Genomic DNA, 20870 nt, shown 5'->3' with positions numbered 1-20870 from the left:
ACATGGTCGTTTTATCAAACTACCTAACACAAAAGTTTTCAAAGAATTAAAATTCTTTTAGCCACAATACAGATTGTCCCAAAAAAGTTCACCAAACGTTTTGAACTTGATATAAATTTTAGTGGGAAACAATAATTATTAGAAATTAGAAAACCATTGGGAATACCTAAGGTAGTAAAGTAGCAGATTAGGTTAAATATAAAATGCTGGTTAATTATAGGATTAGATTCATTTTTTCTTTAATAAATAAATAAAAAACTAAAACCACAATAAACGTTTTTACCACAAATTAAATTACATAGGGTATTAAAATTGGACAGTCTAAATTTTGGCGGGAGCGTTTTAGATAGTTGAAATTTTGGCGGAGGTGCTAGGACAATTTAAGTAAATAAAATAGTCAAAACTACCTTCCACTAGTAATCAACGACATACGTTTTGACATTTTTTACCCAACTTCAGGTCATATAAACGACGCACACACAACGATATAACCTCAAAAAAGCTATTTAAATAAAAAATAGTGAATTAGGTATTACTTCTACTTATACTAATTTATATAGATCATTCTAACTAAATTTAATTAATGGCTTTAACAAAACCAAAGTCGGAGATGTCCTCCGAGGAGCTCCAAGCTCGCGAGGAGGAAGAATTCAACACTGGACCACTGTCCGTCTTGACACAATCAGTAAAAAACAACACTCAGGTACTCATAAACTGCCGGAACAACAAAAAACTACTCGGTAGAGTTAAAGCCTTCGACAGACATTGCAACATGGTGCTGGAAAATGTTAAGGAAATGTGGACGGAGCTACCCAGGGCTGGTAAGGGTCGCAAGAAGGCGAAACCGGTCAACAAGGATAGATTTATTTCGAAGATGTTTTTAAGGGGCGATGCCGTGATACTAATTGTTAGAAATCCACTTGCTACCGTGAATGCATGAGATATTTAAGGTATTTTTGTAAGATTTAGAAATAAGTAAATAAATTTGTAAAAAATTAGAATTGTTTTATTCCACTGGTAATACATCATATCAGGCAACAGAAATGTTGTACTAAGTTAGAATAAAACAAAATATATATCTTATTACAGAGGATTAAATTTTTTTGGTTTTTGTGTTTGATTTCTTGTCTTCAAAACCATTGTTTTAATGATGTTTCAGCAACTTCACACTTGCCATTTTCAAGTCCGATACTTTTGATTCTAAATTTTTGAAGAGAACTTGGATCATCCAAAGAGTTTATACTAATTTTGTTTCAGAAACCATAACAGGTTAAGAGTCATTAACCCGTTCTGTGAGATTGACGTTGTTCGCCTGATGATATACTAAAGTGATTTATGTGCCGATGGCATCGAAAGATGTCACATACCTGTGACTTAAGAAGCAAACGACGTCATTCAAATGGAAAGGTTTAAGAGTTAAAGAACTACTTGAGAAAGCAGATATAAATCTTAAATTATTATTTGTGTGTTTAGTTCCCTATTTACACAGTTTTTATTCCATTCAGATGTATATATTTTTAACTACATAATGATAATTGAAGGCAATCTAGTAAAAGATCCAGACTAAGATCTCCAGTTCTATGGTTGGACCAAATAAAGGACAGGACTGGTATACTCATTCTCTGAAGCGAAACAACACCCTCAGGGGAAATAATTGGACAGCAATAATTAAATGAATTATATGACCCCACTACATCCTTATGAAGGAGAAAAGATAAAGAAGGATGACATATCGAGGGGTTCAAGCGAAAACCCGATAAATACCAAAATTATGAAATCCGGTTCCTTTATTTCTGCTGTAGTAAAAACACGTCTCCTACCACTGGTAAATGTTATTATTTGATATTATCATTTTTAAGCACTAATAAAAACCAAACATGGTAAAAACTGGTAACTCATATTTTTAAATAACACCAACCCGATATATAACTTTACTGATAAAAATAATTTGTTGTAAACATATTAATTTATTATACGAGAATTCGGTAGAATCATTTATCTTCTTTTTCCTGGGTAAAGTTACTAATCTTATTAGAAATATTTCTAAGTTAAATCTGATAATTAATTTTATCGGAGATGAAGATTACAAAATTGTTCATTTTGACAAAATAATATTCATGCGGAAATCCGATACAGACTCAGACAGTAACATGTAACTGAATACAGTAGAACCCCGATTATCCGGGTGCGGATATCTGTGCTATGATTTTCTATTACTCAAGTTACGTTTTTGAGGTTTTATCAAAATAGCGTCATCGTCATCACTTGACGGAAACTCTACTTATATGATGAAAGAGAGACTCATAATGAAAGATTTATTTTTTTTTGTTATTTTTTATGTGTGTGTATACGTACATACAGTAGGAAAAATGAAAGAATACCCATGAACGAACATATAAAACACGCTGTATTTTCCTGTCACTGTGTCACACAAAAACTTTTCCAGCGCAAGTACATGTAATAATTATTGTTACATGTACTTGCACTGGACAATTTTCTTTGTGACACAGTGACAGGAAAATACAGCGTGTTTTATATGTTCGTTCATGGGTATTCTTTCATTTTTCCGACTGTATATGTATACATAAGAAATACATGTTCGGATTATCAGTGCTTTTCAATTATCCATGCCAGCCTTCGGTCCCGAGGAGCACCGATAATCGGGGTTCTACTGTATTTAGCTATTTGTGGTCATATTTAGCTGTATATAATAGTCAATAAAGCCAATGACATAGTAGACCTGAAAAGGAGAATTAAAATAGAAAATATTAACAAACTGTCGAAATAATGCCTTTTATCTAGAAAATATTAACTTTAACAGAATTTAACGAAAGACTGGGAGAACAATTCTACTCATCATCATCTTGGTGCTACAGCCCTTAGAGGGCTTCGACCTTCTCAAGCTTTCTACGCCATTCTGTTCTGTAACTTGCTTGCATTTTCCAGTTGCTGACTCCGATCTTCTCGGCATCCTGTGTTACCCCGTCTATCCACCTCAGCTTTGGTCTACCTCATCTTCTCATTCCCACGGGTTGCGCTGTTAGAATCTTTTTTATCATGTTCGATTCAGGGGCCCGGGCTACATGTCCTGCGCACTGCAGGCAGTTTCGCTTAATTATAGTGATAATATCTTTTCCACCAAACGTATGCTTGTAGATATTCTGCAGTTCAAAGTTATATCTTTCTACTAAAATATGAATAAGTCTCGTCATCATTCGCCTTCATGGATTTAGCCATCTAATATGTTCCATTCTTTCACTCTACTTCTTTCTGGGTCTTAACATCACTTTTACCTTCCCAGCTATAGACAACTATGTCCAGTAGTTTTGATGTTCTGTAATTTTATCACTAATGATGACTATATTCAATACTTGTTTAATCCATTGATTTCTTATTCAGTCACCCCTCAAATCTGCTCTAAAACCTCACCTCGGAAGCCCGGATTTTAGTTTACTCTTTTTGTTAATGTTTCCTCATCATATGAATTGTTTAAAATAAAATTTCATCTTTGTATAAACTAATTTCCTATTTGTATCTTCTCATAGGTTCACACATTATTATTACAAAGTCACAGTGATGAGTGCGCTAATAACAGAAATCATAATATATGGAATAAAAACAGTCAAAACTAGTAAAGGAGAGAAATTATCAATGTAGACCTATAAATTTACATTATATTGATTGTTTCAAACTTTTAGATGTATCAGAGTCAAACTAGGACAGAAGAACTTTATAAAATTCTTCCTGTGGTAGTTGCCAAACTCCTCTTATACATCTAAAGGTGGGAAACTATCAATATAGTGTAAATTTATAGGTTTCTATTGCTAATTTCACACCTCTACTAGTTTTATCTCTTTTTACTTCACAACCTATTGTTGTCTATCTTTTGCATTATTTTGTTGGTTATTAATTAGTGCACTCATCACTGTATAGTAGTGTATGATTTACAATCACACTAAAATATAAAACTACAAAGGAAAGATAAGAAAAATTGTACTTCCAAAAATGAATATAATAGGTCTACAACATAGTCTCTTTTATATGTTGCTTTTGGTATTTTTTTTTCACTTATAATGAAAGAATTTGAAAATTTAACTCTTAAATTTCTATGGATAGTTGTTAATTCTTTCTACTGCCTCAAGTATTTATTTAAAATATAATAAACACATCACAAAAATTTATCAACAATTTATTAACATACTTTTATAAAAAATAATAGAACCATAAAAGCTAAATGGGCAACTCTCTCATTCATAGAGCCAAATAATCAACTAGCTCCAATTTTGTTTGTTACTCTATCCATCTAATTACCAGGTGTTGGCACATTCAACAACAAATTTTGTCCTCCAGGCAAGTAGGAAACCTGCCTTGACCTTGATAGTTGGTATGCGATATCTTCAGCTGCTTCTATACGTCTCAGTTCTACTAAACCTTCTCCAGCATCACCAAAAGCCTTGGCAAGAAGCACAGCAGCTTGGGCATCACCCTCCGCTGAGATTACAGTTGCTTTCTTTGTCTGTTCAGCTTTTTCTACCAAAAACCTAAAAACAACAAGTATATTGTATATATTCCGAATCAAAACATAGGAAATACCAACCTAGCTTTCTCAGCTTCCTGTTGGGCAACTTGTTTCAATTCTACAGCTTGTGTGAATTCCCTACCAAAGGTTAAGTGGGTTAATGATATATCATCAAGGATAACACCAAATTGAGTAGCTCTTTCAGTTAAATCTTCACTGACTTTTTGGGAAACTACATCTCTCTGAGTAATCAGTTCACTGGCATCGAATTGTGCCACCACAGCTTTTAGGACTTCATTAGTGATTGATGGTAAAACTCTTTCTTCATAATCCTACAAAATAACATTATGACTTCTCTAATATAAAACATTATCAACTTATATATTGTACCTGGCCTAAAATTGTGTAGATCTTTGGTAATTCGTCTGGAACTGGTCTGAAGAGAATACGGAGTGTGATATTTACGTTTTGCAGATCTTTGCTACCTGTTATTACTGGGATATTTCTAGGGCGAGACCGTACATCAAAGATAATAGGTTTCTGTACCCAAGGTATAAAGAAATGTGTACCTTCGCCTATAACTTGTTTCTTAATACCGGCGAACCTGTCGAAAATAACTGCCCTGTGACCTCCATCAACTAAAAATAATACACATTTAGAATAAATTATAAAATTTGTGCTAGAACTTACCATTGTACAATGCTGAATTGACTACTCCACCAACGAGGGCTATTCCTAGACCAACTTGGCCGATTCTGTTGAAAATTTGAGCTGCAGACATCTTTACATGTGAAGTTCACTATGAGAGGTTAAGTTATGTAAAAATGCAAACAAACTAAAATGCTTTTATGGTTATAATCGATCGAAGATTTCGATGTCTTTTATAACGTAATTTTTAGACTGAAATATTTTTCAACCTAACAGCTGAATTTATAATAAAAAACCACAAAATTGATGATCAAAATGCCGATTTAGATTTGTGACAATTGACAGAAAAAGACCGACATATTTGACATTTGTCTGACATTTGACATAATCAATTTTTAGTGATTTAGAAAAAATTAATTTCCACTTTCTAGATAAAATTATAATAAAGTTTATTCTATTAAATAAACAGTCCAAATTAATAAATAAATCAATATTAATTTTAAAAATACACATCTTTTGTTTTGTATAGTATAAACAAATGGTCAACCTAACTGTATATTTCAATAGTTAATTATACGCATGGAAATAAGAAGAAAAGATGACTGTTTGACACTAAGGTTCTAAGGTTTGACAGCCATATATAACTGACAGCCGTCAAATATTTTTTAATTTGTCATTGAATTTTGATGATGGCAAGCACATCAAGGTACTGCTCTTGTATATTTTTTGTTTATTTTGGTAGAAAAACAACATAATCAACAAAGATTTGTATTCTAAACATATGTTAAACTTTTCAGATACGATGCAAATAAAGTTTGCTGTAGTTCCCATCCAGATGCCCCATTAATTGAAGACTACAGGGCGGGAGACCAAATTTGTTCAGAATGTGGCCTAGTTGTTGGTGACAGGTTAGTTTGTTTTAAAATTATGTGAATTTATAATTGGAGATGTAATTTGCAGGGTAATAGATGTGGGTTCGGAATGGAGAACATTCAGTAATGATAAAAATGGAACAGATCCTTCTCGTGTTGGTGGCCCCGAAAATCCGCTTTTGGGTGGATCTGACTTGACCACCATTATAGGACCAGGTAGAGGTAAGAATAAAATTTAATAATCTCTCTCTCCTATGGCACTACAGCCCAAATCGGGCCTGGTCTCCCCTCTAAGTATCTGTGATCCTGGCTGCTCTCCCCTTGGTATCCACCCTCAATATGTATAGTTTAGCATCGGTTTTCACTTCGTCTATCAACCTCTTCCTTGGTCTTCCTACTGGCTGAAGTCCCACTATAGTTCCACTAAGATTCTACTATGTTCAGATTCGTTTATTCATGTCAATAACACATAGTCCAGAAAGCCACTGCGCATCCGATAGGAAAAATATTCTGATTCGGATTTTTTGCAAAATCTTACTCAAAAAGGACTCCTTTTAACAAATTTGCATGTTGCCAGGACCAAAAGGTGGTCAGAAATTTTTTAAACGTTTTTTTTTGTTTTTATCCTAAAATTATTTTTTTTACATGGAAAAAAGTTTTTTTAGGTTTTTTGGATCATTCCAAGCAGAAAAGGTCTTTAGTGACTTTTCTCTAAAAATCATAGTTTTTGACATATAAGGGATTAAAAATTGAAAAATTGCGGAATCAGCCATTTTTAACCCTCAAAAACTATGTGAAAAACTGAAAATTTGAATGTTGCCAAGATAGGTAGATATTGTTTAAACATCGATTGATGAAATCCCGAAGAGTTTTTTGCAATACAATATTCAAAACTCCTTTGTTTTTTAATTGCTAATCAAGCGTGCGCGACACTATTTTCCACCGACAGTATGGTGCAAATGAAAGGAATACATTCGTTATTTCGTAAACCGGCGACTTTAACTGAAACAGGTCGATTTTTATTTTTAAGTTATGATATTGTGGCATATATGGTATACTAGTGACGTCATCCATCTGGACGTGATGACGTAATCGATGATTTTTTTAAATGAGAATAGGGGTCGTGTGCTAGCTCATTTGAAAGGTTATTCAATTCTCTATTCAGTAATATAAACATTTACATAATTATTTATACAGGGTGTCCAAAAAAATTTTATTAAATTAAATTATTTGACAAAAAAAGAAGTAGAAGGACACCCTGTATAAATAATTATGTAAATGTTTACATTACTAAATAGAGAATTGAAGAACCTTTCAAATGAGCTACCACACGACCCCTATTCTTATTTAAAAAAATCTTCGATTACGTCATCACGCCCAGACGGATGACGTCACTAATATATCATATATGCCACAATATCATAACTTAAAAATAAAAATCGACCTGTTTCGGGATTTTTCCTTAAAGTCACCGGTTTACGAAATAACGAATTTATTCCTTTCATTTGCACCATACTGTCGGTGGAAAATAGTGTCGCGCATGCTTGATTAGTAATTAAAAAACAAAGGAGTTTTTAATATTGTATTGCAAAAAACTCTTCGGGATTTCATCAATCGATGTTTAAAGAATATCTACCTACCTTGGCAACATTCAAATTTTGAGTTTTTCACATAGTTATTTAGGGTTAAAAATGTCCGATTTCGCAATTTTTCAATTTTTAATCGCTTATATGTCCAAAAAAATCATTTTTAGAGAAAAGTCACTAAAGACCTTTTCTGTTTGGAATGATCCAAAAAACCTAAAAAAACTTTTTTCCATGCAAGAAAAATAATTTTATAAAAAAAACAAAAAAAAACGTTTAAAAAATTTTTGACCACTTTTTGGTCCTGGCAACATGCAAATTTGTTAAAAGGAGTCCTTTCTGAGTAAGATTGTGCAAAAAATCCGAATTAGAATATTTTTGCTAGCGGATGCGCAGTGGCTTTCTGGACTAACAAGTGTTTTAACACATGTCAAATAAAATTACACAAAGATTTGGACGCAATACAAATTAAAAAGATGCACAATACGACTAAGAGTATTAATAACATTAAATACTAACATTAAAATCACATTAAATTTGATTACATTAACAATGGACATTGCTTAAAGTCATAAAATCCTAAAATTTAAATGCAAGAAATTCCTCATTACTCTAAAAAACATTTTCTAACAAAATATCTTTAATTGTACTCTTAAATTGATTTAATGGAAGACACTTTAAACTATCTGGAAGTTTGTTGAAAAATTTAATAGCCGAGTATCCTGGCCCAGTTTGACACCTCCTCAATCTCCAGTAGGCTGGCACGAGATGGTGTTTATATCGGGTGTCATGTTGGTGTATGTTCTCATGGGTTTCAAAGTGCACCCCTCCCCTCTTGATAAACATTAGGTTCTCAAGTATATATAGAGATGGAACAGTGAGAATTCTTAGGGACCTATATGCTTGCCTACAATCATCCCTATACCAAAGACCAGCAAGAACTCTCACTGCCTTACGCTGCCAACCAAAGACTGTCAACATTTCTGCTGAATGACCCCAGACTAAAATGGCATAGGCTAGACGAGACTGAAAAATTGCATGGTACACTGTTATTAAGACTTTATGTGAAACATTAGATGCCAGATTCCTGAGTACAAACAGATTTTTTGCTAGCTTTTTACTTAGACTGTTGATATGTTCACCCCATTGAAGCTTGGGATCTAATAATACACCCAGAAATCCGACACTGCTCATACCATCATTTACATTCTGTGTGTCTCTGAGAGAAAAAACAACTCTGTTGGTTTTTGCTGCATTGAGCAGTAATCGGTTTACGCAAAACCATTCATTGGTCACTGACTGTGCAGACATAGATGTGTTCTGTCATTGTCCACTCTTATGAAATGACCTGTCCAGCACAATCTTCTTTGTATTTTTGCATAATTTAGTATACTGGCTTCTTTGTAATATTGGTATAATTCGTAGGTTGGGTCCTAATATCTTTCTTTCAAGGTTTATTGTCTTTGCTGTCATGATCCATATTTCTATGCCATATCATCTTTACCATTTCCAACTATCTAATGTGAAAAACTGGGTTTTTCAGATTTGATACCTCGTCCTCGCATTATATGTGATACATCTTGTGGCAAATTCTCGTTATTGTAGGACTATCTGTAAAAATTTTCTCTAATCTCACAGAAAATGTGTTGGAAATCCTCCTCTCACTAATTAATGATTCCTTCGAAAAAGGTAAATTTTCAGAGTGCCTAAAGACAGCCATTATTATTCCTCTTCATAAGGGTGGCGAAAAATCTGATGCCTGCAACTATAGACCTATTGCCTTACTACCGGTACTCTCCAAAATTATTGAGAGACTCATTAAAACTAAAGTGGAATATGCATCTATTGTATGGTCTCCACAATACCAAGCTCATTCTACTACGTTGGAGAGATTGCAGAATAAATTTTTGAGATATTGTGCATACAAATTAAACATACGCATTACTAATCATGATTATACCTATATTTTAAAAACACTCAACATGAATTTATTAAAAACTCGACGAGATAACTCTGATTTGGTATTTGTGTTTAAATTAATAAATGGTTTAATTTGTTGTTCTGAACTTCTCCAATCTATTAATTTATATGTTCCCTCCAGAAGTCTCAGACATGTCGATTTGTTTTATATACCTTTTCATCGGACAAACTATGGTATGCATTCGCCCATTGAGCGAACACTAAAAATTATAAACGAGAATAACTTGGAAATGTTTGGTGTCTCCTTGGCTGGTTTTAAGAATCGGATTAAAAGAGCTTGACAGGTACTTTTTGTTTATTTGAACTGATTTGTGTAATAGATGTAATATGTGTAATGGATAACTATTAATATTTCGTTTTTGTTTAATAAGTATGTAATTAAGATTTATTTTACTCTAGTTTAGTAGATATTACAGAGATTGATTTTATACTGTATGTGTTGTAATGGGGGTAATCCCGTAAATAAATAAATAAATAAATAAATAAAAAACTCGACTTATGTCCTTTATCGTTGATAACAACATTTTATCACAAAATCAGTTCGGCTTTTTAACAAATAAATGTACCACTGATGCCATGTTTTCTGTACTACACGAGGTTTACCAAGCACTAAACAATAATCTTTATACTGCCACTGTTTTCTGCGACTATGCCAAAGCTTTTGATTGTGTAAATCACGACATCTTGATTACAAAACTAAAGTTCTATGGAATTCGAGGTATTTCTTTGAATTAGTTCCAATCCTACTTGAATAATCGGAAACAACTAGTTAGAGCAAATGATACTGACTCTAGTCTCAAAAACATCGTATGTGGAGTTCCACAAGGTTCAGTATTGGGTCCTATACTGTTCCTTATCTTTATAAATGACATCACTAATTTAAAAATCAATGGGAAAATTTTTCTTTTTGCTGGTCATACCAGTATCACTTGGAGCAACTCAACTATTGCATCTCTTCATGAAACTATAACTTCGGACCTACTGACGATAAAGACCTGGTCTGACTCTAATTTACTCTCTTTTAACGTAAATAAAACAGTAGCATTATCCTATAAAGGAGCTCTTCAACCTTTGCCTCTTAATAACAGCTAGATCAGTACCGTTGATTCTGTAAAATTTCTTGGTATTTTTTTAGACAGCAACCTCAAATGGTCCCTTCATATCGATTCGTTAAGTAAGAAACTCGCCTCAGCTTGCTATGCAATATGATCTGTCTCAAGGGAACTCAATTTAGCATCTTCTAAAATAACATATTTTTCGTTGTTCGAGTCTCATCTTCGATATGGTCTTCCTTTTTGGGGTTCTAGTACAGTTGCTCAATTTGATGTCATTTTTAGATTGCAAAAAAGAGCAATAAGATATTTGTTTGGCCTCAGAAGATCTACACATTGCAGAAGTTACTTCAGAGAGCACTAAATTTTAACACTTCCATCTTTATATATTCTAGAAACGGTTTGTTTAATTCGTAAACACCTTCATGTCTTTCCATCAAGGCCCAATCATCTTTACTCCACCAGAAATTCAATCTTTGATATTTATTTACCGATTCCATCCACTGAGTTAATAAAGACATCTATATTATATTCCGCAAAGAAACTGTACAATCATCTTCCGTTACAACTTAAATCTGCAACATCTTTCCCTAAGTTCCGTAAAATAACAAAAGCCTATCTATCCAAAAGACCATATTATTCAATAGAAGAATTTCTTAATGAATAACTAAGAAAATTGGGTTCCATACGCAGTAGCATAAACTTGTCAGTTCCTTATGTTGTACCTATTTTATTTTATTTGTTGTATGTTCAATTTGCAATTTATATATATATTTTGCAATAAATTGTTGTTGTCTTGGCTTTTATATCTTATACTGTACATTATTGATGATTTATCTAATTTTAGTAAATTGTAGTTGTTATTTGATATTTATATTATGTTTTTCTTATGACTGTATGTAAGCTTTGTCCATAAAATTGTAAAAATTTTCAGGGACAATAAAGCATATTTCTCTATTCTATTCTATGTAGCTTGATTAGGAGCACAGGAAATATGCTGTTTAAACTATCGAATATGAACATTTTTCCATTTGGTTGACTGCAAACTGACAAGAATGGTATATTCGATACTTTTGTTTTGTATAAATATAACTAAAGGTATATTTGTACAACGCTAAATGTCGAATGTGTCACATTTGTTAGTTTGTGTTGTAATTTATTCAACAGTTATTTAATTATAATCTGTAAACTGTTGAAAATGCTAAACTGCTGAGAAGAACAAAATGCATGTGTTTACAATGTGTGCGAATTTTGTTTCAGTATCGCTTCCAAGAAATTCTTGTGAGGCAGTTTATGATTTCATTTTAACGGATTTTCATTATTGGATTATACAGTTATTCGCCATTATACATTCGCTACTTTGAAACATCGGACTGAAACAAATCTTTCTTTGAATAATACAAAAACAAAGTAGCGATTGTAATATTTTGGAAAGAAATAAATGACAAGCAGTTCAAATTCGTTATCAATCTAACAAGGATTAAACATTACATACAAAAAATAGAAAAATTATCCCATTTGTGAATGCACTGATTTAGGAGTCTCTAAAAAAGAGTTGTTTTGCTCTCCTTAAAAGTACCATTTTTCACATTCGATAGTTGGAATTGGCAGGGACTATATGTCATTGGTCGTATGATGGTTTTATATATTCTAAACTTTACTTCCCTATGGATTCAAACACCTCTATCAGAGATAAGTATGCGTTATTAGCAAATATTATCCGTTTTCATATTTCCTCCACCTCTCTGACATCCTCAGTTATCTGTACACCCAGGTATGTGTCATCTATTGTCAAATTCTGCAAGTTTCATTGTTTCCTTGCTTGTATTAGGGTTTTAGTTTTATCTATGTTGATGGCTAAGCCTATTTCTTTCACATTTTCTTCAAGCTCTTGTTTGATGTCTCTTGCAGTTCTTCCCACCAAATTTACATCATCTGTGTACATTACAATCTGCTTAAACTTATTAAACAATACACTTTTTGGGTTAAGGACATTCTTCTTATGAAATTTATTAATATGCATTTAAAACAGAAATGTCACATTAATGACTAATGTTTTAGGTGATGCAAGTTTCGATACTTTTGGTGTATCTAGGTATCAAAATCGTAGGACAATGAACAGTTCTGATAGGGCATTGATTAATGCTTTCAAAGAAATAAACGCTATGGCTGATCGTATCAATTTACCTAGAACTATTGTGGACAGAGCCAATAATCTCTTTAAACAAGTACATGATGGTAGAAACCTTAAAGGTAAGAATTTTTTAGTTTTTTAACCTATTCCATGGAAATGATGTCGAAAGACATTTTCTTTTTACAGATGTCTTTCGAGTCATTCTTGAAACAGGTTAAGAGGTGAAAATACAAATAAAAATATTGTACTCCACTGTTAGAATAGAAAAGAGATACTTTTTAAGATGTAATACAGTATAATATATGTAAAACTTACCTTTCTATATGTTTTTAGGTCGTTCAAATGATGCGATAGCATCTGCTTGCCTATATATTGCCTGTCGTCAGGAGGGAGTGCCTCGAACATTCAAAGAAATCTGTGCAGTAAGTAAGATAAGTAAAAGAGAAATAGGGCGGTGCTTTAAACTTATACTGAAGGCTCTAGAAACATCAGTAGATCTTATAACCACTGGAGATTTTATGTCAAGATTCTGTTCTAATTTATGTTTACCAAATATGGTGCAAAGGGCTGCTACACACATTGCTAGAAGGGCAGTGGAGATGGATATTGTACCTGGAAGATCACCAATCTCTGTAGCTGCTGCAGCGATTTATATGGCTTCACAGGTAAAATTATATGCACTGATTTTCCCTTTATAAGTTTATATTTTTCTTTTCCCAGGACACAAATCATTTAAAAATCGAAAAATTACTGGGCTCTATTTTTCAACTGGTCTGTTTGGGGGAAATTAAAAGAAAATGCGGATCATCTCTTGTATATCAAAATTTTTACTGCTTAATGCTGTACCTCGGAACCATACAACAATATGTTCTTTTTTTTGAATTGACATTTTTACACTTTTACACACTAATAATCAACTTTTATGATTTTATTTAGAGGAATAGAGCACTAGGTCCTAAACCAACTGCTAATGGAGATAGTGACCTTTAAAAGAACACCAAGTCCATTTGCCCCTATTTTAAAAAATTATTTAAAACTGCTCTCCTGTAAAGTTTTAAAAATGGACATAGTGTTGTATGGTTCCGAGGTACAGAATGGTTCTTTCTAAAAAAAATTGTTAAGGCCATCGGTACATAATTCGCAAATATTTTACGGCTATCCCTAATTTTTCTGTCTTTACATGGCAAATTATGTGTAGTAAAATTCACACTGGTATGGATATGTAAACATTACTAGAATTTCATTCTACTTGAAAATGTCATCATTAACTTAAAGAGATGGCTTTTGAATGTTCTTGGATAACTGTTATTTGTATAATTGTAAATTATTAATTCAGTTAATAAATGTGATAATTTTTTCACTAACTATGTATTCGGTGATTGTAATAATTTATGTGTACAACAAAAACTAATATTCAATTGAGAAAAGAGGAAAAGTGTTAAAGTGATTTTTTAACAATATGTATATTGTTACTATGGAACGCTTACAATTTTGAACATCTTTAAAAACAAAATACTTGGATCACAGAATATATTATCCTGATATATTCTCTGCTTGGATCTTCCACAAATAATACACAATAAATAACTTTTTATTAAGTTCATGTCTTAAATCAATTATTTATCAAATACACTATATATCAATATTATTTAATTAACAACTCAAAATATTCCCGATTTATATCAAATATTTAAGATTTTCACTGATTGCCAGTGTCTGACTGACAATATGCTGACAATATTCTATTCGACTGAGTGCGTTGTAAGATAAAGATAGATTTGGAAAATATTACCATGGACATTGTATTAATTTTTTTCGAATCCTGAAAAAACCAATAAGTATTTTTGAAAAGTTTTAAAGCAGAATGAAAGACTAAATTATTACCGAGGGCCGAAAGTCCCTTAGAATAAATAAAAAGTTTCTTTTGAATGAGATATTTGAAATAAAAAATCACACTACATTTTCTCTTAGTTTTTCACCCCTGTAACTTATTAAAACAAACATTATATTCAAAGAGAAATATTATACAAACAGAAATTCTCAGAAACTTTCGGTCCTTGCAATAATGTAATCTTTCATTCTGCGTTTAAATTTTTCAAAAATACTTATTAGTTTTCTCAGGATTTGAAAAAAATAAATCCCCATTTGAATAGCATTGCAGCCGAAAATACGTACCCAAACCCTTAAAGAATATAATTTTCAATATTGTAAAATAGATATTCTAGTTGAAAAATAGGGACCAGTAATTTTTCAATTTTTTCGACAGGGGTATCTGTGTGTTGTGTTTTAAAATGTATTTATAATATTTCTAAATTAAATGAATTTCGACTCGATTCAAGTTCTCTGTTTAACCCAAGTATGGCAAATACCAAAAGGCACTGTTAGGAAAATATTCCAATTTACTAACGGTGCCTTTTGGTATTGTCATACCTGAGTTAAACAGAGAACTTGAATCGAGTCGAAATTCATTTCACTTCTTCCCCGTTAGAGGGCGTTCTAACCATACTGCGATATAAATAGTTTTAATTTATATATTTACTAATGCCATACTCTGTATTATAGTACACAGACTCGTTTCATGCGGGTTCACTGAACCGTAAATTGGAATTTTTTTTATTTATTTATTTATTTACCCACGGGAAAACCCCATTAACAGTAAAAATACAATAAAAAAATGAGGTACAATCATTCATTAAAATATAAAAAGTAAAAATAAGAAAAGCAAAGGCTTGAAAAATCACCAGGCAAGATATTCAAAACATAACAGTTAGAAAAATAAAATATAAAATGTACACAAATGTAACTGAAACAAATCAATAAAATTATACAAAACACAAATGCAATAATAAAATACAACAACATTGCAAGACGAAACCTAATTATCACATGGCAAGAGATCTCCTCAGTTGGCCCAGGCTTATATTAAACAGATCCATTTCAAAACTGTTAAGGAAGCACATATATCTATCTAAAGGCATGTTACTACTGTAGGATGTTCTGTGAAAGGCCGTGTTAAAGGTAACAAAGACACCTCCCGAAATATCACGCCTAACACTAAGGGGAGCTAATGATAAACGTTGCTCAATCCCAGTGTAATCATGGTTCTCAATATAAGTCTGAGTTTTATAAGCACAGTATTTTAGGAACTTATGTTGGACTTTTTCAATAGTGTCAATATGAATTTGATGGTACGGAGACCAAACTACCGAACAATATTCTAATGTAGATCTGACTAGACAACAATAGATTAACCTAACAGCATCAATAGAGAAGTATTTAGAGTTTCTTTTAACAAATCCAAGTAATTTAGAAGCTTTTACGGATAATGAATTGATATGTTCGACAAATGAGAGCTTTTCATCCATGATAACACCTAGATCTCTAATAGACGAGACATATCTAAGAGGTTTACTGTCTATGTGATAAGCAGTATCAATTCTGTTTAACTTACGGGAAAAACTAATATAACAACACTTCTCAACACATAACTGAAGATTATTGCAAATGCACCAATCAAATAAGCGATCCATATCAGCCTGTACAAGTTTCTGATCCTCAATATCATTCACAACTCGCCAAAATTGCACATCATCAGCCAACATTAAACATTTACTATATAAGAAGCAATTAACGATATCATTAACAAATAAGTCAAAAAACAGGGGAGACGTATGCCCACCCTGTGGAACACCAGAACTTACAGTAATAACATCAGAAAAAAGACCACCCATTGGGTACTCGTTGGGTACGACCAGATAAAAAGTTTTTAACCCACTCAACAAAATGGACATGAAAACCTGTGGATGCCAATTTATTAAGGAGAATTTGGTGATCAACACGATCAAATGCCTTACTGAAATCCGTATAAATAGCATCAATCTGCTGACGATCTTCCATATGCTTTAAGAGATCAGATTGGTAGCAAATTAGATTCGTTACTGTAGATTTTTGTCTGCAAAAACCGTGCTGAGATTCAGAAATCAGACCCCTGCACACCCACGACAGCTGCTTAGCTACCAAACTGTCAAAGAGTTTGGGAATTGCGGATTGAATGCATATACTACGATAATTTTCTATGTCATTCTTCTGACCTTTTTTAAATATGGGTACAACAAAACTCTCCTTCCAAGCACCTGGAAATGTAGAAGACTGTAAGGATTTATTAAATAATAACAGTAATGGCCCAACAAGAGTGCAGACACATTTTTTTAAAAGGAAATAAACACCATCTGGACCGCTGGAAGTTTTATTTGGAAGAAAACATATACCATCAAAAATATCAGTGACAGTAAAGTCAGTGATATTGAAGCAAGCACCGATGTTGCTATCTAAATGTGCACTGGGTAACTTGAAATCGTTATTACTGGGTAAGTAAACAGTCTGAAAGAAATCTTTGAATAAATTAGCAATACCTTGTCCATTAGAAGCTGACCGTTTATTACAAAACATCAAATCAGGAAGGTTGTGACTAGACAGTTTATCCCTAATATATCGATACATTTTTGGCAAAGTAACGTAAGTGACATTTTTGGCGAAAATCATGTTTTTTCATTAAACTAACGCTATTAGTGTTTAGAAGGTACTGCCAAAATGTAATAAGCCTAGAATTACTTTAAACCTTTTTTTTTTAATCTTTTAAAAACGTATGTCCAGAATTGTTTTAATCATACCCGCAAAAGAAACGCAACTTTAGCAGTATTTCCATAACAATAACGTAAGCAAACGTCGTTTACCGCCATAATAACGTAAGTACCGGTCGGATTCTGTTACTTACGTCAGATTTTCGCAGTCAGTGTTTGGCTTACGACAGTGACAGATTCGTGCTACAATCGACTAAATTATTGATTTTAGGTAAGTTATAACGAAAAACATGTATTTGTAGTTATTTCAAAAAACTCTAAAACCTTAACTAACATTATGAACCTGTAAAACTCCATTTCATATTTAATTTCGTTTATTTATTACAAATTATTTTGACATAACCTAAAAAAAAATTCGGTTGAATTGTTTGTTAAAAAATCTTTGTAAATTTTGATATAAAATATAAACTGTTTGTGAAAAAAATAAGTTTAAAATTGTAAAATTATCAATTTGAACTCTTGTATCTAGAAAACGGTTAGAAATAAAGAAATACTGCTTGCATGTTTCTATTCTGATTTGCATAGAATATTCAGTGCAGTCACTTAAGGTTTTTACCTCTGATTTCGTTGAGCCTTCATCGATTTTCATGAACATTGGTGAGTAGTTAGAGGATACCTCAAGGAATAAAGGTGACATGATGCAAACTTGCGCTTTTACCCTGGGGGTGGATGCTACCCCTTCTCGGGGGTGAAATTATTTTATTAAAAATGATACCATAAGTCGATAGAGGGACAAATTCTAAGCCAAATTTGTTATATAACGTTATTAAAATAAATCAATACATTTTGAGTTATTAAATAAATATCAAAGATTTTATTTTTTTCGTAAAAAATGCCTGTTTTAAAGTTGTTTTTCACGTATAACTCAAAAACTATAAGCTTTTACAAAAAACTTATTATTGACGAAATTGAAGATAATAAAAAACTAAATACACACCCCTTACATAAAGAACTAAACTAACGTTAATTCAAAGTGAGTTCTGGGTAATTGAGTGTATATTATTTTCGACGAGTACTCAAATCTAAGCATTCAAGCTTAAATAACGGGAAAACGATGCACTTTATAAAATCTGCAAAGCACTTGTCAAAGTACTTCGTAATACCTATCAAATGAGCTGCAGAAGAACTTAATAGCTTTGAAATTAATCAAGTTATGATGAAAAGAAGAGAACCCTTTCGAATTTTTTAGAAAAAAGTTTATTAAGAACACTTGTTTAGAACTGAATTTTATTTACCATTTATGCCTTACCGACACTTGATCAGTGCCTAGATATTTTTAAGCTAAACTACTGTTAATAAACTACAAATAAAAAAATGAATACGTAATTGCAGATTATCCTAAAGCGTTTGTTTTTTTAAGGTCGAAAGCGACAAGAAATGGTCGTTTGTGAACCTGAAAAAATTTATAAGCAACTGCTTCCAATATCCGAATTGAAAAAAAGGGATCTGGAAAAACTCTGCAAAAATAATCTCATACCTGCCAGGTTTCATGATGTATATTTTAAATTAAAATGTAAGTCTTCTCTTCAAGATGAGTTAGCAGAGACTGATGCAAAGGATGACACTGATGATGAAGCCTCCAAAACTTAATAAAAAATATTATGTATTTAGTTTATTATGTATTTACTAGCAAGAATTTAATATTTCCTTTAGTTTTTTTTTTCATCTAGCTATATAAATTCACTTAAATAAATATCAGATTGTTGTAACGTTATTATAATAAACGATTGTTTGTAATTCTTTCCAAATTACTTTAACTGCTACAATTTCCCGCCAAAGTGACGTATGTGTGTGCTTACGTTACATTTTTTATCAAGACTCAAGATTTTAGAACCCGTAAAGTAACTTAAGTATCAATTAACCGCTAAAACTATACAAAAACTTTAAAAAATATTGTTCTTTATTAAAGTGTAGACCTCAAAAAACACCCTGGTAAAGTTTGTATAATTTAAATAAGCTTAACCAGGTTAAATTAAAAACGTGGTTTTTCTACAAAAACGTTTTTGGTGACTTACGTTACTATGCCAAAAGTGTATCGATATTTCCAAAAAGAATAATGAATATTTTCCTAACACTGCCTTTTGGTATTGTCATACCTGGGTTAAACAGAAAACTCGAATCGAGTAGAAATTCATTTCACTTATTCCCCGTTAGAGGGCGTTCTAACCATACTGCGATATAAATAGTTTTAATTTATATCTAGAAACTACGGTCGTGTTGGTGTAAATTTATCTTCCTCAGAGCCTCCTTCACAACAGTTAGACCTAGAAATAGTACTATGGGAGGATGGAGGGAGACAGATTTAAATCAAAACGAAACCGTAGATTTTCTTATTTCTAAATTAGATACTCTTTGTAGGCTTCTGAGGATAAGAGAAGTCAAAAAGAAATAGGCGACATAGCTGGTGTGGCTGATGTAACAATTAGGCAATCATACAAACTAATGTATCCACATGCAGTCAATCTCTTCCCACAAGATTTCAAGTTTGCTACTCCTATCGAGCAATTACCTCAGATGTAAGCATTCAGGAAAGACAACATATTATCTAAGTTGAAGGTTTCAAAAAGCATCAAACAAGTCAAACAGGCCGCAGCATTCGTAATTTTATCCTAAAACTTATTTTATGTATCATTCATGATCAAAATTCTTTTACAAACTTTTTTATAATTCAGGCTAATTTCAAAATTTTTAACGACTCCTGCTTGCATTCGTAAAGAAATAATTGTTTTATAGGTTATTGAGTAATTCTGTAATTAATGACTTGATTGTAGTTTTTATTTGACGTTATTTTTTATTAAGGGCAAGTAGAGCTTTAAGTTTTTATTTGTAAACAAATATTTATGGTATTTTGTCGGTTATAAAGACAAGAGATATGGTTATCACATTTTTTTTTCTTAGGATATTAATTTAGGAATCGGAGTTTAAGTATTATTCCAAAAAAGGGTTTAGATGCCTTCAAAGCACTGGAAACTTTTATAAAAAGTGTTATTTAACTACGTAAATGTACAGGTTATAAAAAGAAAGAAGTTTGTTTGTATTTTTTTCATTTGGGATTTTTAAAGAGCCTTAATTTAATATACATTAAATGGTACAATCTCATCCATAAACATACCATTTGATTGAAAAATTTACATACCATTTACATCTCTCCTTAAGTGTAATTTAGACGAATCGGCTATACATTTGTAACTTAGCTTGTGATGATTTTGTAGTTAGTAAGGTATCCCGTATTTTTATAATGTTATTGATGTACAACAATAAAATCTTTTTTCGTACTTGTCCGACTTTTATTTAAGAAAAGAATGTGTGTGTAGGTACTTTGTACGCACGTAAGGAGTTATACTTCTATTATATGATTTCTTAAAATTAAATATACTTTAAACAGTTTATTTATATTTTATTTAAATATTAAACTAATTTTAATACTTCTACTTTCCAAACA

General features: G+C 32.0%; 3 protein-coding genes across 3 annotated transcripts; 2 read left to right on the top strand and 1 right to left on the bottom strand.

Annotated features, from left to right (window-relative positions):
- Positions 1–450: 450 nt before the first annotated feature.
- LOC114330201 (probable small nuclear ribonucleoprotein Sm D2) lies at positions 451–1001 on the top strand. The gene has a single exon (XM_028279525.2). The coding sequence runs from the start codon at positions 584–586 to the stop codon at positions 938–940; it is 357 nt and encodes a 118-aa protein (XP_028135326.1). The 5' UTR covers positions 451–583; the 3' UTR covers positions 941–1001.
- Positions 1002–4173: 3172 nt separating this feature from the next.
- On the bottom strand, positions 4174–5540 carry LOC114330199 (protein l(2)37Cc). The gene is made up of 4 exons (XM_028279524.1): positions 5210–5540; positions 4910–5157; positions 4598–4851; positions 4174–4541 (listed from the first exon to the last, which is right to left on the bottom strand). The coding sequence occupies exons 1-4, from the start codon at positions 5298–5300 to the stop codon at positions 4304–4306; spliced, it is 831 nt and encodes a 276-aa protein (XP_028135325.1). The 5' UTR covers positions 5301–5540; the 3' UTR covers positions 4174–4303.
- A 228-nt stretch (positions 5541–5768) lies between these two features.
- On the top strand, positions 5769–20703 carry LOC114330198 (transcription initiation factor IIB). The gene is made up of 6 exons (XM_050647796.1): positions 5769–5873; positions 5965–6075; positions 6128–6261; positions 12716–12907; positions 13122–13453; positions 19787–20703. Exons 1-6 carry the CDS (start codon positions 5854–5856, stop codon positions 19946–19948), a joined length of 951 nt encoding a protein of 316 aa, XP_050503753.1. The 5' UTR covers positions 5769–5853; the 3' UTR covers positions 19949–20703.
- The last annotated feature ends 167 nt before the right edge of the window (positions 20704–20870 follow it).

The sequence above is a fragment of the Diabrotica virgifera genome, chromosome 3 (assembly GCF_917563875.1).
Source record: "Diabrotica virgifera virgifera chromosome 3, PGI_DIABVI_V3a".
NCBI classification, from domain to species: domain Eukaryota; kingdom Metazoa; phylum Arthropoda; class Insecta; order Coleoptera; family Chrysomelidae; genus Diabrotica; species Diabrotica virgifera.
This window is presented reverse-complemented; position numbering and strand designations above follow the sequence as displayed.

Excerpts from the sequence above, each read along its gene's own strand:
- LOC114330199 (XM_028279524.1), bottom strand. The coding sequence starts at position 5,300 with ATGTCTGCAGCTCAAATTTTCAACAGAATCGGCCAAGTTGGTCTAGGA. Across the intron at positions 4,852-4,909 it reads TCTACACAATTTTAGGCCAG|GATTATGAAGAAAGAGTTTT; the intron begins GTACAATATATA and ends GTTATTTTGTAG. Across the intron at positions 4,542-4,597 it reads CAGGAAGCTGAGAAAGCTAG|GTTTTTGGTAGAAAAAGCTG; the intron begins GTTGGTATTTCC and ends TGTTGTTTTTAG.
- LOC114330198 (XM_050647796.1), top strand. The coding sequence starts at position 5,854 with ATGATGGCAAGCACATCAAG. Across the intron at positions 5,874-5,964 it reads ATGATGGCAAGCACATCAAG|ATACGATGCAAATAAAGTTT; the intron begins GTACTGCTCTTG and ends TAAACTTTTCAG. Across the intron at positions 6,076-6,127 it reads GGCCTAGTTGTTGGTGACAG|GGTAATAGATGTGGGTTCGG; the intron begins GTTAGTTTGTTT and ends TGTAATTTGCAG.
- LOC114330201 (XM_028279525.2), top strand. The coding sequence starts at position 584 with ATGGCTTTAACAAAACCAAAGTCGGAGATGTCCTCCGAGGAGCTCCAA.